General features: G+C 43.0%; 1 protein-coding gene across 1 annotated transcript in view; it reads left to right on the top strand.

Moving 5' to 3' along the window:
- Positions 1-15,623, top strand: part of USP39 (ubiquitin specific peptidase 39) — a 35,666-nt gene extending 20,043 nt beyond the window's left edge. The window contains exons 10-13 of the mRNA XM_080683945.1: positions 9,384-9,526; positions 11,610-11,745; positions 13,459-13,545; positions 14,378-15,623. Of these exons, the coding sequence (XP_080540071.1) occupies positions 9,384-9,526; positions 11,610-11,745; positions 13,459-13,545; positions 14,378-14,425 (414 nt within the window). The 3' untranslated portion in view covers positions 14,426-15,623. The remainder of the gene's footprint in view (positions 1-9,383; positions 9,527-11,609; positions 11,746-13,458; positions 13,546-14,377) is intronic.
- Positions 15,624-18,579: the final 2,956 nt, after the last annotated feature.

Genomic DNA, 18,579 nt, shown 5'->3' with positions numbered 1-18,579 from the left:
TCCAGATGAATTTTTGGAGAGTTCTTTCTAGGTCTGTGAAATATTCTGTTGGTATTTTAATAGGGAGTGCATTGAATCTATAGATTGCTTTGGGTAGTATGGACATTTTAATGATGTTGATTCTACCAGTCCATGAACATGGTATGTTCTTCCATCTGTTTACATCTTCCTCTATCTCTTTTTTCAGTGCCCTGTAGTTTTCTGCGTATAGGTCTTTTACCTCCTTGGTTAGGTTTATTCCTAAGTATCTTAATTTTTTTGGTGCGATGGAAAATGGGATTGCTTTTTTAGTCTCTCTTTCTGTAAGTTCACTGTTGGTGTATAGAAATGCCATAGATTTCTTGGCATTAATTTTGTATCCTGCTACATTGCCGAATTCATTTATTAAGTCTGTTAATTTTTTGATGGAGTCTTTCGGGTTTTTTATGTACAATATCATGTCATCTGCAAATAAGGACAGCTTTACTTCTTCTTTTCCAATTTGGATGCCTTTTATTTCTTCTTCTTGTCTAATTGCAATGGCTAATACTTCCAGTACTATGTCAAACAGGAGTGGTGAGAGTGGGCATCCCTGTCTTATTCCTGTTCTTAGGGGAAATGGTTTTAGTTTTTGCCCATTGAGTATGATGTTAGCTGTGGGTTTATCATATATAGCTTTTATTATGTTGAGGTATGATCCTTCTATTCCCACCTTGTTGAGAGTTTTTATCAAGAAAGGGTGTTGGATTTTGTCAAATGCTTTTTCTGCATCAATTGTTATGACTATGTGATTTTTATCTCTCAATTTGTTTATGTGATATATCACATTCATTGATTTGTGGATATTGTACCATCCTTGCATTCCTGGGATAAACCCTACTTGGTCATGGTGTATGATCTTTGTGATGTACTGCTGGATCCGATTTGCTAGAATTTTGTTGAGGATTTTGGCATCTACATTCATGAGGGATATTGGCCTGTAATTCTCCTTCATTGTGTTGTCTTTATCTGGTTTTGGTATTAGGGTGATGCTGGCTTCATAAAAGGAGCTTGGAAGTGTTCCTTCCTCTTGAATTTTTTGGAATAGTCTGAGGAGGATAGGTTTTAGTTCTTCCTTAAATGTTTGGTAAAACTCTCCTGTGAAGCCGTCAGGCCCCGGCTTTTGTTTGCCGGAAGCTCTTCGATGACTGCTTCAATTTCTTCCATAGTTACTGGCATGTTGAGCTGTTTAGATTCTTCCTGATTGAGTTTTGGAAGGTTATATTTTTCTAGGAATATGTCCATTTCCTCCAGGTTGTCCAGTTTGTTGGAATAGAGTTGTTCGTAGTATTTTTTAACAATCCTTTGTATTTCGGCGGGATCTGTTATTATTTCACCTCTTTCATTTCTGATTTTGTTTATTTGGGTCCTCTCTCTTTGCTTCTTGGTGAGCCTGGCTAGAGGTTCATCAATCTTGTTTATCCTTTCAAAGAACCAGATCTTGGTTTTGTTGATCTTTTGTATTGTTTCTTTGGTCTCTATGTCATTTATCTCTGCTCTGATCTTTATTATTTCCTTTCTTTTGCTTACACTGGGCATTTCTTGTTGCTCTTTTTCTAATTCTTTGAGTTGTTGTGTTAGGTAATTTATTACCATTGTTTCTTGTTTTTTTGCAGTAGGCTTGTAGAGCTATGAACTTCCCTCTCAAGACTGCTTTCGCTGTGTCCCATAGATTTTGGATTGTAGTGTTTTCATTGTCATTTGTTGCCATGATGTTTTTTATTTCTTCTTTGATCTCTCTGGTAACCCAGTCATGGTTTAATAGCATGCTGTTTAGTCTCCATGTGTTTGATTTCTTTGGGTTGTTTTTATTGTAGTTGATTTCCAGTTTTATGCCACTGTGGTCTGAGAAGATGCTTGATATGATTTCTATCTTCTTGAATTTGAAGAGACTTTGCCTATGTCCCAACATATGGTCTATCTTTGAAAATGACCCATGTGCACTTGAGAAGAATGTATATTCTGTGGCTTTGGGGTGAAATGTTCTGAAGATGTCAATTAATTCCATCTGGTCTAGTGAGTCATTTAGGATGGATGTTTCTTTGCTGATTTTTTGTTTAGAGGATTTGTCCAGTGGTGATAGTGGGGTATTAAAGTCTCCTACTCTGAATGTATTTCTGTCAATCTCTCCCTTGATATCCTCCAGGAGTTTTTGTATGTATTTGGGTGCTCCTGTATTGGGTGCATATGTGTTTACCAGAGTTATTTCTTCTTGTTGGATTGCTCCCTTTAGTATTATGAAGTGGCCTTCCTTATCTCTTGTTATGTCCTTCACTTTGAGATCTAATTTGTGAGATATAAGTATTGCTACCCCAGCTTTTTTTTCAGTTCCATTTGCCTGGAAAACCTTTTTCCATACCTTCACCCTCAGTCTGTGTGTGTCTTTTTTTCTGAGGTGGGTTTCTTGTAGACAGCAGATATATGGGTCGTGTTTTCTTATCCATTCCGTTACCCTATGTCTTTTGATTGGGGCATTTAATCCATTTACATTTAAAGTTATTATTGATAGGTACTTATTTGTCGCCATTCCTATTCTTTACCCCTGTGTTCCTTCTTCGCTTCCTATTTCTTTTTTTTTTTTTTTTACAGCAGACCCTTTAGCATTTCTTGCATTGCTGGTTTGGTGGTAATAAATTCCCTTAGTCCTTTTTTGTCTGTGAAGCTCCTGATTTCACCTTCAATTTTGATTGACAGCCTTGCTGGGTACAGTATTCTTGGATTCAGACCCTTCCTTTGCATGACTTTGTATATTTCATTCCATTCCCTTCTGGCCTGATGAGTTTCTGTTGAGAAATCAGTTGCTAGTCTGATGGGAGTTCCTTTGTATGTACCTTTCTGTCTCTCTCTTGCCGCTTTTAAGATTCTTACTTTGTCATTGGTGTTTGCCAATTTAATTATTATGTGCCTTGGCGTCGGTCATTTGGGGTTCATTTTGCTTGGGACTCTGTGAGCTTCTTGGATTTGTGTGGGGTTTTTCTTCCCTATATCAGGGAAATTTTCTGTCATTATTTCTTCAAAGAGATTTTCTATTCCTTGCTCGGCTTCCTTTCCTTCTGGAACCCCTATTATGCAGATGTTGTTTTGTTTTGTGTTGTCCCAAAGTTCCCTTAGGCTCTCCTCCTGCCTTTTAATTTTTTTTTCTAGAAGCTGCTCTACTTGGGTATTTTTCCCCATCTTGTCTTCTAGCTCACTGATGCGGTCCTCTGCTTCTTCTGGTCTACTCTTGATGCTTTCTATTGAGTTCTTTACAGCAGCAATGTCATTTTTCATTTCTTCTTGGTTCTTCTTCATTTCCTCTTGGTTCTTGCTCTTATTGTCGAATTTGTCTTCCATTCTTTTCAGCCACCTTATGACCATTTCTCTGAATTCTTTTTCTGGAAGGTTGCTTGCCTCCATTTCTTTTACTTCCTTTTCTGCTGATGCCTGCTTTTCTTTCATATGCGGGCTGTTTCTTTGTCTCCCCATGGTCTCTCTTCTCTGGGTGTCTGGTTATGTAGTTCTCTCTCTCCTGCGTTGATTTAAAGGCACAAAATACAGCACTACCAGGTACAACACACAAGGCACTGAACAGAAATGTATTCACGATATTAATAACCTCCAATAAAGGTGACCATCAGAGAAAGGCATATTAGGGGATAGGAGAGAAAGAAGAAGAGGAAAAAGAAAGAAAGAAGAAGAAAAAAAAGTGTCAAAATGAAATTGGGAAAAGGGGGAAAAAAAGTAAGAGAGACAAGAAAGAGGCTAAGAGAGAAAGGGGAACAGACTATATATATTGGGGATAAAACTCCAATAGAACAATCACTAATCCCAGCAAATGCCAGCAACAAGTACCTGGGGATTAATACAAACTACAACACCAACTAATATTGAGTGAGGCAAGGGAAAACAGAAGCACAAAACAAACAAAAAAATAAACAAAGGAAGAATAAGCAAAACAATCTCACAACAAAGCATAAAAATTCGGTATAATCAACATTCAAGCGAACAACAACAAAAGGACAGAGAGAAAAACAATTTTTGGATAGTTAAGACAGCGAAGAGAGAGGTGTGTATGGACTTGGAGCAGGGGATTGGAGATTAGATATGTAAGTAGGGTGAAATTTTAACAAGGGGTAAACAGAAAGAATAGGGAAAATGTAAAGCAGGAAAGGGGTAAGATAAACAGGACACCGAAAAGGGGAAGGTTAGGAAGAGAGTGATGGATAAAGGTAGAGTTGAGATAGAGTAAAATGATGCTAAAGGAAAGATAAAAATAGAATGTAGAACACTAATCCCAAAATAAAATGAAGAGAAAATAAAATGACACTTAAAAAAAAAAAGATAAAATAGCAGTAGTAATAATATGGATTGAAAATAAAAATGTAATAATTAAAAAGGTAAAATCAAGTGAGGAAAAAAGAAAAAAAATAGTTTCTTGAGTAAAAGATGCAAAAAATGAAAATAAAAAAATAAAAATAAATAAAAAATAAAAATAAAATGTGGAGTAGTGAAGGTCATTCACTTCCTCTGTTGTTCTGTTTGGCACGCCTGTTTCTCAGTCCGGACAGTATTGCAGTTCCCTGCGTTCCACTGCTCTTCAGTGATGTAAGCCAATCCTGATTTTAAGCAGGCGGTGTGTCTTAATTTCTCGTATTCCTTTATTTTTGATTACACAAGAGTCAATTTGTGATTCAGCCCCTGGGTGGCAGTGTTTCTGGATTGACTTCCGGGTCTATCTATGGCCTCTCTAGGCAGTGTTAGAGCCTTCTTTTTCTGTGGCACTCACTACCGGTTTGTGGGAGTGGGCTTCCTCAGAGCTGGCTCTCCGATGGTCACTCCCTGCTCCGATCCCCAGGTTCCAGAAAAACAACTTTCCCCTGCAGTCTCCCAGGGTGTCCCCAACTGGGTGTTCCTATGTATTGGGCTTAGTAATCAGAAGCAAGGATTTGAAGAGGAAAAAGACCAAGTGTGCGAACTCCAGGGCTGCGCGTAAGTCTAGGCAGCCGGCACACCCCTGAAATTCTTAGGGTGTCCATGCACATCAGATCAAAATGGGTTGCTTTTTAGAGAGCCCTTCTGTTAGCAGCTCTGAGGACCCCCTTCCACATTCACAGATCACGCCAGCCCCAACAGCCACGGATTTTTCTAGGCACAGACTTCCCTGGTCCTCCAGCTCCCGCAAAACGCGCGTTCCTCTCTCCCGCCGGGACCAGAGACCTCACCTTATCCCAGGTGAAATCTGACCTTTCCGTGGTGGAGTGTAGAGCTCCTCTGAACCCGTGTGTTTGCGCCAATTGGGGAGCGTTGTTCTGGGGCTCGCAGCTGTTCCGTGGGTGCTGCAGTTATGGATTCTCAGGCTTCCGATAAGCTCCACTTTCCCTTTCAAGATGGCACAGTCTCTGCGTCTGAGCCCGTAGCTCCGGGAGGGGACCCAGCCGCAGTGGGGGCTGCCCGGTCAGGGGAACCCCATCTAGCAGTCCCCCACCTTCTTCTGGAGTTCAGCTGTCCCCCAACTTGCCCACAAACACTCCTCGTGCGACCCTCAGCTGTTCTTTCTTTCTGCTCCGGGACAAGGCTCGGAACACGTCTGTCTATTCTGCCGCCATTTTTCCCTCCTCCAAGTTTTGCCATTTTAAACACAATGTCTTGGTATGAGTCTCTTTGGATTCATCTTATTTGGAACTTTCTGTGCTTCCTGGACCTGGATATCTGTTTCCATTTCCAGGTGAGGAAAGTTTTCAGCCATTATTTCTAAAGTTTCATTTCTTTCATTCTTCTCTTTCTGGGATCCCTATAATGCTAATGTTTGAGTACTTGATGTTATCTCAGAGGTCTTAAATTAGCCTCATTTTTAAAAATTCTTTTTTTTTGTTATTTGCTGTTCTGTTTGGTTGATTTCCACTAGTCTGACTTTCAGTTGCTGATCTTCATATTAGCTAATTTGCCGTTGATTCCTTCTGATTTGCTATTTTTTTCCTTGCCTTTATTGTATTCTTTAGGTCTGCTTGGTTCTTTTTTTTGTTGCTGTTGTTGTTAATCCTCACCTGAGGATATTTTTCCATTGATTTTTAGGGAGAGTAGAAGAGAGAGGGAAGGACAGAAACATCAATGAGAGAGAAACACTGATGTGAGAGAAATAGATTGATTGGTTGCCTCCTACACAAACCCCGACCAGGGCCTGGGCCAGGGAGTAGCCTGCAACCAAGATACGTGCCCTTGACCAGAATTGAACCTGGGACCCTTTGGTTCACAGGCTCTATCCACTGAGCAACACTGGCTAGGGGTGCTTGGTTCTTTATTATACTTTGTAACTCTTCATTGAAGTTCTCCCTAAATTCGTCTTTTCCACTCTCAACCTTGGTGAGGATCCTTATGACCATTTCTTTGAATTCTTTATCAGGCAAATTATTTATTTCTCTTTACGTAGGGTTTTTTGGAGATTTTTATTCCTTCATTTAAGGGATATTCTTATTTTCATTTTGTTTGACTTTGTATGTTTGTTTATTTGAATTAGACAAAATAGCTATCTCTTCCAGTCTTGAAAAAGTGGCCTTGTGTAGCAGTGACTTCTGTGTAGGCTATGCGTGTGGTGTGTTTTAGGTAGGCTGTTTAGGAGCCAGGTAGGTGCCTACGGTGTCTGGGGCACTGGCCTACTGAACTGGAAAGCTCTGCGTGGGAAGGCCAGGTGCGTGTAGCAATGCCCTGTTGATCCTGTTTGCTCCCTTTGTTCAGGGTCGAAATGAGCTTAGGATGTGCCCAGGAACGCGCTGTGGTGACCTAGCAGGTAGGCCAGAGCACCTGGATAGAGCTTCTGCCTGCCCTTTCGAGGTGGAGGGGGATGTAAATAGTGTGTTCACCAGCTCCTCCCACCCTAGAGAAATTTCACAATGGCGCTCACCAGCTCCTCCAGCGGGAGCCTTCCCGCAGCCCTGAGGGCTCCTGTGGTTGCCCAGCCTCCTCTATTAGGTCTCTTCTTTCTCTTTTTGTTGCTCAGAAGCTGTTCATTCAGCTCTCAGTTGTCTCACAGGAATAGTTGCTCTCAGTACACTTGAATATTTGAGTTGGTTCATGGGAAGGGGCTTGTTCAGCATGCTCCTGCTCAGCTGCCATCTTGGACCTCCTACTGCTTCATGTATTTTGGGCACACATTGGAACTTCCGCTTCAGCAGCAATAGCTGGAGGCAGAATGAGAAATGCTGACATCCTGTCTCTCCTGGGAAGATAATTCTCTGGGAGCCAGGAGGAGGGAGCCCTGTGTTGTCGGCTGTACCAGTCTGGAGGGGATTTTCCATCTCACTGAGTTTGGAGGGAGAGGAAGGGACAGGTCTTGGCTCAAATACCACAGACTCTCATTTTTCTTACTGAACTAGATTTTCTTTTAATAAGATTTTTTTTATTTTTAAATTTTTTTGATTAATCCTAACTGAAGGATATATTTTGCACTGATTTTAGAGAGAGTAGAGGAGAGGTGGGAGGAGAAGAGAGAGACAGAAACATCGATGTGAGAGAGCCACATCAATTGATTGCCTCCTACATATGTTCCAACTTGCAACCCACGTACATGCCCTTAACTGGGAATTGAACCCATGACCCTTCAGTGTGTGGGCTGCTGCTCTAACCATGGAGGACACTGGCCAGGGCCAGGCTTTCATTTAATGGACAAAATTTCTGGTCCATATGTCATATGCGAAAATTAATACTCTTTTAATTTTAAAATGCTTTTAGCCAAGATTTGTTTATAGTTAAATTAACAGCTTATTTTTGTTATTATTTTTGTTATTTTATTTTTTTAAATATATTTTTTATTGATATTTTACAGAGAGGAAGGGAGAGGGATAGAGAGCTAAAAACATCGATGAGAGAGAAACATCGATCAGCTGCCTCCTGCACACCTCCCACTGGGGATGTGCCCGCAACCAAGGTATATGCCCTCAACCGAAATTGAACCTGGGACCCTTCAGTCCACAGGCCGACGCTCTATCCACTGAGCCAAACCGGTTTCGGCGATTCACTGTTATTTTTAACAAATTTTAGCAAATAGGCCACATGTTGGAAAATGCGCTAGTAATTCCATCAACATAAATAAACATTACATATCTTCAACTACAGTCTACATATTTAAATCCAATCCCCCTCAAACTATGTTTGGCAAGTGATTAGCATGTGATCACACCACATCATTTGTGGCAGTTGGTTCTGTTGTTGCATGGGTGACTTTCTGCAGCAGTTTTAACGTATGTTGGCTGATGTTCCCACCTGCACTAAGCCATGCCCCAGCCGTATGCATTTGTTTACTTGTGGTGACTGGTGAATGCATGTATTTACTAGACCTATTCAGTATAAATTTAAAATTACAGTAATAAAAAATAAAATTACAGTAATAGATATAGAAAACTTTTCTGTGAAATTAAACTTTTCATATATGCTTAATTTTAACTACACAAATATGCCTACATAAGTGAAAACAGGTAAATTAACTAATTTTTCAATTTCTTAACATATGCATTGGAAAAACCTACTTTATTATATAATGGACTTTCAGCTTTAACAGACACCCTTTTGCCCAAATTAGTCTGTTATATCGAGCTTTTACTGTATGTGTATCCTAAAATTTTTTAAAAGCCAAACTGGCCAGGGTAACTCTAATTTTAAATTAAAATATTTTTCTGGGGAACTTGGGGTCCCTGAAGGGATCTGTTATTACCTCCAGAAATCACCCACTCCAAAGAACGATTTCTCATTGGTGTTTCCTCTTTGGTTATGATTAGTTTTTCACTCCTATCTTGGTTTTCACTGTGCTAAATTGTGTTGTGTTGAGGAGAAATAAATTTATGTGCACTAGCTTTTAAGCATCTTGGGCTGGGTAGGTTGTCCTGGGTCCTCCACCATTCAGTCTCCTGGACATGCCGAGTGAGTCCTCAGTAAATGTTATCTGATAGATTGCACTTGACCCACAAGTCTTGGGACCTTTGAGGAGGAAGGAACGTGGCTGTGTGTTGGCACCTCTGCTGGAACACCCTCAATGATGAGGGTTTCTCACTGCTACATAGTACCTGTTCCATGGGTGCATGCATCCGAAGGCCAGGAAGTTCTTCCTTATTTTGAACTAAGTTAAACTTTCATGGTTTTAATTCTGCAGCTTTTAACATACCCTCTTTTTCACTTGACATTTTTGTTTTCCTTGTAGAACGAACGCCCACAGTTGAGGTAATTTAGTCAGCTTTAGCCAAAGTCTCCTTCCTAAGCTTTATACATGGTTTCTGGGATCAGGTGTCTTGTGAATTCTAAGTGTAAGGCAATTACATGAAAATCTTAAACCAGAGCAAACCTTGGGCCCCTGCTCTGGTACTCAAGCACTGATTTGATAGTTTTCTTTCTATCTCTAGGAATATAAGACTTACAAGGAGAACTTTCTGAAGCGCTTCCAGCTCACCAAGCTGCCTCCATATCTAATCTTTTGTATTAAGAGATTCACTAAGAACAATTTCTTTGTGGAGAAGAACCCAACTATTGTCAACTTCCCTATTACGTGAGTATTACCCCGCTTCAGTTCCTCTTAGGGGGAGTGAGCCTGCATTTCTTATTTTTTGTATCACTATTAATTTTGAACTGTTTAGTTGGAAATTTCAAGGAATAGAGCCTACCTATACTATGTAAGTTACGAGTTCTTATTTGAAAACTATACTGGTAAATACTTCAAGGGCCTCAAGGATAGATGTTTATCTGGAAGCAGTCCCCCTTTTACCTTCTTTTCTGTTGTTTGCTGGGAATTGTAGTCTTTCATTCTAGTGAAAAACAGTTGATAAAAATAGAGTAGGACAGCCCTAGCCAGTTTTGCTCAGTGGATAGTGTTGGCCTTTGGACTGAAGGGTCCCGGGTTCGATTCCGGTCAAGGGCACATGCCTGGGTTGTAGGCTCAATCCCCAGAGGGGGCGTGCAGCGGCAGCTGATCAGTGATTCTCTCTCATCATTGATGTTTCAATTTCTCTCTCCCTCTTCCTCTCTCTGAAATCAATAAAATATATTTTAAAAAATGTAGAGTAGGACAGGTAGGACTCTGCCTGGCTTTGAAGATACTCCCAAGCACTTAGATGCATCTGTTTGCTGGTCATCAAGTTTTGCACACTGCAGTTGGGTGTGGACAGTGGGGATGACTCCAGCTCTGTACTCACCGTCTAAAGTTCAAAGGGAGATATCTGTCTAGAAGTGACCACTAGACGTAACACTGTTAGCAGGTCTTGTGAATCCTTTCAGGTTCACATTATTGTGTTTCGAGTTGTGACTGCTAGCACATCAGACAGTTCTGCAGAGATTGGAAATATGATATAATCTCTGTTATTCTACCTTGTATTATTTAAATTTATATAAACATTTGTAGGCTAAAAAGGATATATTTTTTCTAAATTATATAGTTAACATATTCTCTTAATATTCACATTAACTGTTAATCTATTTCCCTATTTAACTATTTGAAAGTTCTTAACTGTCTCAATACAATTTCATTGCAAAAGGAGGGAGAAGAATAAAACTGATGTCAAAGCAGGAAGGAGGGCAGATAGCTCTCTTAGGTCCTGCTTCTTCTCCTGTGTCTGGTTCCAGGAGATGGCAGGATGGCAAGCGCTCCGAGGGCTCCTACCAGATCTAGCTGAGGTTTGATTGGCTCCAGGCCTAGTTTGGAAACCTTGTTTTGCACTTAATTCCTCTTTTGCCCTTAAGCTACCTCAGGTTGGTTTCTATTATTTGTAACTATTCCTCTTGGCTAAAAGAAAGAAAATAAAATAAAGAAGCAAGGTCTGGCCTTGCCCGTGTGGCTCAGTGGTTGAGCATTGCTGTATGAACCAGAAGGTCATGGTTTGATTCTTGGTCAGGCCACATGCCTGGGTTGCAGGCTCCATCCCCAAAAGAGGTTATACAGGAGGTGGCCAATCAATGATTCTCTCTCATCATTGATGTTTCTGTTTCTCCCTCTCCCTGCCTCTCTCTGAAATCAATTAAAAAATTTTTTTTTAAAAAAATCAAGGTTCCAGAAAATCAAAGTAAAAATAAATCAGAATGCCTGGTTTGCCATATTGAAGTTGTTACCATGATTATGTGCGGTGGCAACCCACATAATCATGTGGTTGGGTCTTCCATAGCCTGAGGCCGAGCCGGGTGCTGTCTGAACACCACAGCTGCAGCTGATGCCCAGGCCAGGCAGGGGCTGAGGTGGTCAGCCTGTTGTCTCGATCCTCACCGTCTCAGAGATGGTCACTCATTCTCATCGTAGAAGAGCCTTACGTTAGGTAACCTGCTTAAACTCACACATAGCTCAAAAGTGGCAGAGCACTGATTCTAGTTCAAGTCTGATTGACTCCAGGCCTACACTGTACTGTTGACTGCTAGAGAGGCTTTTAAAATGTGCTTTTCTCATAGAGCCAGCCTTTCTAGTTTGACTCATTTTTATGGCAGATTATGTGAATTTCCACAAACCTCGACTTCTTTGCGTCTGCAAGCCTACCTAGATCCCAGGTCCTAAGATAGGCTACAGTAGCTTTGTGGTTCATTTGTGTAGGACAGTTTCTCTAACCTGTAGCCTTTGTCTGATGTTCTGGCTTTATTTTCATTGTCACCAGGAATGTGGATCTGAGAGAGTACCTGTCTGAGGAAGTGCAGGCCGTGCACAAGAACACCACCTATGACCTGATTGCCAACATCGTGCACGACGGCAAGCCCTCCGAGGGCTCCTACCGGATCCATGTGCTTCATCATGTGAGTGTGCTGACTTCTCGTGCACAGAGGGGCACAACAGGTGGTGCTCCTTTGGCATCTCAGAGGGCAGCTCCCTTCAGTTTGCCCTTTCTTCACCCTGACTGTGGGATTCTGCAAGTAATAAGATGTCAGTGATGAGTTTGAGGCAGTGGCTCTCAATTTTGGCAACACATTGGACTCATCTGGGGAGATTTTAAAATCCTGATATTTGGGTACTACCTCAGGCCAATTACATGAGAACCATGTAACGTATGCCTGTTGGTTTTCAACTGTGGTAGAAGCCAGGGATGCTGCTAACTATCCTATAGGCAACCTCCACAGCAAAGAATTATCTGTCTAAAATGTCAGTTAGGGTTAAGAGACTGCATTGGAGTATCTGGAGGTGGAAAGCAGGCATCACTGATGTTTTAAAATTCCCCAGGTGATTCCACTGTGCAGCTAGCTTTGAGAACCCCTGTCCTAGGCTGCTGCCTTACCACTGAAAGTGGAGTGCTCGGACCAGCAGCCCTCACCTCATGAGAACGTCATTAGAAATGCAGAACCTCAGGCCCCACCCAAACCTTCTGAATCAGAAGCTGCATTTTAACAAGAACCTCTGATTGATACAAAGTTAAATTTTATGAGGTACTTGTCTAGAGGTTCCCTTTCAGCTAAAAAATTTTGTGAATTTGGCTCAAGCTGAAAGTGGATGAAACATGTACTTAAGATATATTTGGCATTGCACAGATTATTAGCACAGGTTGTTCTAATTTGGTTAGTTTTCTGGGACTGTTCTGTTTACCAGGCACCTGGGAAGTTCACCAAGTGCTCAATGCATGTTCATTTCGTTTATATCTTTAAAGCACACCTCCAAGACCGGTGTTAATACCACCGCTTTACAAGTGAGGAAACCTACCCTCATAGTTGCAGTAATTTATGTACTGAAATCAGTAGACTTAGGATTTAAGCCTAGATATTCTTAACCAGGCCTCGAGCCGGGAATGGGGACTTGATATGTAATCCTCAGCTTTTGTTTAGGTTTCCTGTATTCTGAACTATTGGACTATTTCGAGTATCTACAGTATACTCTATAGTGTCTGTCTTTGGCATTTCTTAGAAGTTTGGATGGATGAGGCAGGTGAACTTCCAGAAGTGCCTGTCATAATCCAGAAACCTCTTTTCCCCTTGCTTATAGCAGCATGAAGTGAGGTAGGTTTTGCTGTATTTGCAGCACTAGTTTTATTGACCAAAAGGAGTGAGTTAATAGGATGAATAGTGTCCACCACGGACACTTTTTCTTGATTATCACTGTGTTCTATGGGGTGGGGGTGGGAATGTCCATTGTTAGGTTTTTCCAATGGTTAACACTGTACCTCCTAAGTGAGTGTGTCCAGTCTGTCATTTGGGGGCAGCAAAGATGTCTTAGGTGAGGAGTAGAGGACTTTTTTTCCCTTCTCTTTATTATTCACCTAAATTCTTCTTAAAAGGTATAGACCGTATTATACTTCAAGGAATCTTTGGCAGGAATTGTGTTTGCCAAAATCAGCACCCAGAAAGCTCTTTAAATTGAACGATGCCTAGTAGAGGTCATGCACCCTTTTACTTAGGATAACTCCTGCTGGGTGATGTTCTCGTAGCTATTCTGATTCTTCTGACTTCTGACTGTGGTCCCTTCCTTGTATACCCTTTTGGTTTTAGTGAGCAGACTAACCCAGCCCTTCATACTCTTTGCAGGGGACGGGCAAATGGTATGAATTACAAGACCTCCAGGTAACTGACATTCTTCCCCAGATGATCACGCTGTCGGAGGCTTACATTCAGGTGAGTTGGCCACAGACTTGACCAGTGCCAAATAGATGGGGTGTGGGGTCAGTGAGGAACGATGTGCACGAAGGCAGGAGGTAGGGTTGGGTTGGAGCCTCGGTTAGGCTGGGCACCTCTTGAGATGCACTGAGGAGTAAGGTTATATGGCCTTGAAAGTCTAGGAGTCTAGGAGATCTCCAGGGAAGAAGAGCAGGCAGGGAAGTATGGAACACTTAGAGTGAGCAAGGAGGTTATGTTTATGGCCAGGTTAGTCTTGCACAGGTGTGTGATCTGGTTTCAAGGAGGAAGGGCCTGGAATCATCAGGACATCAGTTAGGAGTCAGCTCTGAAGCTTCCCCAGTTCTCTAGTCAAAGTTAACCCTCTTCTCGACCCCACAGCACTCTCTGTTCTTTATTGGAGCACCAGCCGTGTTATTCCACCTCCTCTGTTGGGTTGAGAGCTGGCGGAGCAGACTGTCTCTGCCTTCTCTTTGTAACTGCTCTAGTACCTGGTGAAAAAGGAAGACTGAGATGAAGGGAAAGCCACAGCTTTATCAAAAAGAGGCCAGACCCTTCTCATTCTAGAATGAACTCCTAGCAACTTTGTCTAAGGTTGTAGGCTTGCCTATGAGTTCTTTTTCAGAAGGGAGTTTGGAATGGGAAGTAAGAAGGAAATGGAGGGAAAAGTGAAAATCGCATGAAAGGGAATTTTCTGAAAATTCGTTTCAGGGAACTTAAATGTGTAAGTTGAGCCCAGGCTATCCATTGCCTAGGTTAGGATAGATATTTTGTGAATATTTGTAGATTGAATACCAGCTCCTAAATTATCTATTGAATTCATTTCTTACAGATATGGAAGAGGCGTGATAATGATGAGACCAACCAGCAGGGGGCTTGAAGGAGAAGCCAGCCAGGGCTTTGCTTCCAGGGCTTTGTTGAATATGTAAATAAACTACTGCAGTGTAACTGAACCTCCCTGGGCCAGCCTCATTTCTGTGGGTGTTGGTTCACACCAGAGCATCAGAGGGCCCACCTGCCTGGGACGACTTTGATCAGTTTATTGTAGATGATGTTCTTTCTTTGTCCTGTCTAGCTCCCCTTTAGCTTCAGCAGGCCAGACGCCTTTACAGATTATGTAATTTATTTCTGAGTAGCTACGAGTATCTGGAGGACAAGATAATTTCTTCTAAGCCTCAAAGCCTCAGGATTCTAGGAATAAGAGCATAAAGCCAGTAGCATCCTTTTTTTCTTCCTGGTTTTTTTTTTTAGAATGAATTAAATATTTTCCTGTTTGTAAACCAGCCTCTTGTTTTATATCCTTCCCTTAGGCTGTTTTTTTTTAAGCCTCACAAACTGTCTATACTACAGTCTGTCATCTGGTGGACACCACGCTCGTGCCTTCCTGTCAGCTTGTGGGTGGTGTGTCAGCGAGGATTGCATTTGTCTCTAAGTAACAAAATATCTGACCAAAAGTGATCGATTATCATTGTACTTAACGAGAAGTCCAGAGGTGAATGGTTTCAGCCTGTGGTGCAGGGCTGTGAGGGAAGAGGGACAGAAGGTCAGAAGAGCAGCTGGCTGCAGTGCAATTCTGAGAGTCTCAGCCAGGCCAGCGGGAGCCAGAGAAAGCTTGCTTGCCAGAAGAATCACGCAGAAATGGCTTTCGTCCAGCCCCGTCATTGATGAAGAGCAGTCTGGAGAAGTGTGACCTTGGCTGAGCTCTGTGCAGGTCTGAAGGGGTGGGAGCTGAAGCTATAGTGCTGATGGCAGTCAGTCCACTACAGCAAGTCCTCTGCCCCCTTTACTTCTGGGACACAGTACTGTCCTTGCTTCCTTCTGCCTCCGACACCTTCAACATTTCCTTTGCAGGCTCACCTTCCTCCATCCAGCTATTAAAAGTTGGGATTCCAAGCTGTGGCCCATGTGGCTCAGCTGGTTGGGCATCATCCGTTCTCTGAAAGGTAGCCAGTTCAATTCCTGGTCAGGGCACATGCCCAGGTTGTGGGCTCGATCCCCGGTAGGAGGCATGTAGGAGGCAGCCAATTAAACCTCTCCCTCTCTCTCTCTCTCTAAAAGAAAAATCAATAAAAATTCTTAAAAAAAATTTTTTTTTTAATGGATTCCTCGTTAGGTAGGCCCTCTTTCTCACTGTTTACTTTTTCTGTGGGCCACTTCAACTGTGCCTGAGCTTCCATTTGTCACTTTAAGGGCTATGACTCCCAACTTAATCCCAGACTTGTCTAAATTCTCGAATTTAGAGCCTACTGCCTACTTGACATATTTTGGGTGTCTTAAAGTCAACTCAAACTCAGTGTTCAGATCTGAGCTTGTGAGTTTCCTCCTCATACTTGTCCCCTTTCCTGTGGTTTCCATGTAGGAGAAGGGTTCCACCATTCATCCAGTTATGTAAGCTAAAATGATCCTTCCACCCTCAGTTTCTTGTCTAATTCGTTACCAAGTCCTCTCGATTTTACTTTGTGTTTCTTGAGTTTTCCATTTCCATTCTCTGCCAATTTCTAGTCTAAGCTAGTGTTGGCATAGTCCAGAGCTAATCAGGAGAGAAAAACTATATAATAACTAGAGGCCCAATGCACGAATTCATGCACGTGTGGGGTCCCTCTGGGTGGCCTGCAGGGATCGGGCCGAAACCCACAGTCCAACGCCTCCTGCAGCTCCTACCTGCCACTCCCGCTCATCCTAGCCCCACTGGGCCTGCTGTGGGCTCCCACCCAGTCAGTCCCGATTGATTGGGAGAAGCTCCCGCAGCAGCGCTCGCCAGCCATGAGCCCTGCGCCTGGCGCCCTCCCAAGGGGAGTGGCCTGCAGGATTGGGCTGAAATCGGCTCTCTGACATCCCCCGAGGGGTCCCAGATTGTGAGGGTACAGGCCAGGCTGAGGGACCCCACCAGTGCACTATCGGGCCGGGAGGGCTCCAGGGTGTGTCTGGCCCATCTCGCTCAGTCCGGATGGGCTGGACCCCAGCAGCAAGCTAACCTACTGGTCGGAGCATCTGCCCCCTGGTGGTCAGTGCACATCATAGTGACTGGTCGGCCAGTTGACTGTCTGCCCCCTGGTGGTCAGTACACATCATTGTGAGCAGTTGAGCAGCCTTAGCATATCATTAGCATATTATGCTTTGATTGGTTGTTCTGTTCTGCCGTTTGGTCTATTTGCATATTACCCTTTTATTATATAGGATTTGATCAGGGGGAAATAGAAGTTCAAGGATTGTGAACTATAATGAGATTGGAGTACACGCACATGCTGCTTTCAGGTGCGCACACCAAAGCCCTTTCCTCCTTGAGTGTCTCTAGTCTCCTCCCTGACAAAGCTTCAGTGTCAGCTGAAGGAGAAATCTTAAGGGCCCAAATCTTCCTTCACAAAGCAGCCAAAAAGGGTGGATTTGGAGCTGAGAGGCACTAAATTGATACTTGGCACAGTCCACCTCTGATGACTCAGCTTCCATATGCCCTCTGACACACATTGAACTCCTTACAAAGACAACAAAAAACCCCATTATTTCTGCCTAACAAAAGCAGCTACTCTTCTTACAAGTGAGCAAGTTTCAGACTTCTCCAAAGTGCGATGCACAGTCCCCAGAGTCATGTATTTGTTGAGGCTATAGTGGTTATTCCTCAGATCCAGTCAGTCCCACTGAATATTCTATTACCTAGAGACTGAGTTGTAAAGTTAATTTCCAACAAATTTTATATAAAATAAAAATGGGAAGAAGAGAATAAATGGTTAGCATATACAAATTACCATATATGTATAACAAGCACAGAGAAAATAAGCAAAGTTACTGAAGAGTCCTCGTTTTTGGTCACAATGCTGTCACCGACCTGTTCTTTCACTACTGCTTCCATGTTTACTCTGCTCTAAGCCTGAGCCTCACCTCCGGGCTCTTCACTTGCAGAGCGATCCAAATCTTAAGTCCCTACGGGCCTTACTCCTTAATCATCTTGCCTTTGCCCTGTAGTTTTTCCATTAACCTTTACTATTGGACGTAGACCATGTTGCCTATATTATGTAGGAGGAAACCAATTTCCCCTTGGTAACCAGGAACAGTCATTCTGACAGGTAGATTACACCCCCTCTCCCCCCAGCGTTGTTTCAGTAGCATAAGGAGCCCCAAATGTCCAGTTGGTGGTCTCATCCTATATAATAAAAGCCTAATATGCAAATCAACCAAACTGCAGAACAACCGGTTGCTATGATGTGCACTGACCACTAGGGGGCAGACACTCAAGGCAGGAGCTGCCCCTTGGTAGTCAGTGCACTCCCACAGGGGGAGCGCCGCTCAGCAGAAGCCGGGCTCATGGCTGGCGAGCACAGCGGCGGTGGTGGGAGCCTCTCCCATCTCCACAGCAGTGCTAAGGAGCAGCAAGCAGGCAGGCGGTAAGGAGCAGGCTTGGGCCAAAGCTGGCTGGCGGACATCCCCCAAGGGGTCCTGGACTATGAGAGGGTGCAGGCCAGGCTGAGGGGACCCCCCCCCCCCGTGCATGGATTTCGTGCACTAGGCCTGTAGTCTTCTAATATAATGGAACCATTGTTGTGTCCACTGATGGAAGCACTCCTCCCTTGGGAACTAAGACCTCTAAACTGGCAGAGCTTAAAATTGCTGGAACAGGAAACAAAAATTTGCAAGGTTGCCTTGGCCGATGTGGCTTGGTTGGGCGTTGTCTCGTGCACCAAAAGGCTGCCAGTTCTATTCCCTGTCAGGGCACATGCCCAAGTTGCAGGCTAGATCCCCAGTAGGGTGCATGCAGGAGGCAGCTGATCAATGTTTCACTCTCATATTCATGTTTCTCTCCCTCTCCCTCTCTCTCTAAAAAAAAAAAAAAAATCAATAAAAAAATAAAAACAGCCCAGCCTGCATGGCTCAGTGGTTAAGCATCGACCTAGGAACCAGGAGGTCATGGTTCTATTCCTGGCCAGGGCACATGCCTGGGTTACTGGCTCAATCCCTAGTAGGGGGCATGCAGGAAGCATCCGATTTATGATTCTCATTGATGTTTCTATCTCTCCCTCTTCCTCTCTGAAATCAATAAAA

This window comes from Plecotus auritus (genome assembly GCF_963455305.1).
Source record: "Plecotus auritus genome assembly, chromosome: 8".
In the NCBI taxonomy this organism is placed as follows: domain Eukaryota; kingdom Metazoa; phylum Chordata; class Mammalia; order Chiroptera; family Vespertilionidae; genus Plecotus; species Plecotus auritus.
The sequence above is the reverse complement of the archived record's forward strand: the minus strand, read 5'-3'. Positions and strand labels throughout refer to the sequence as shown.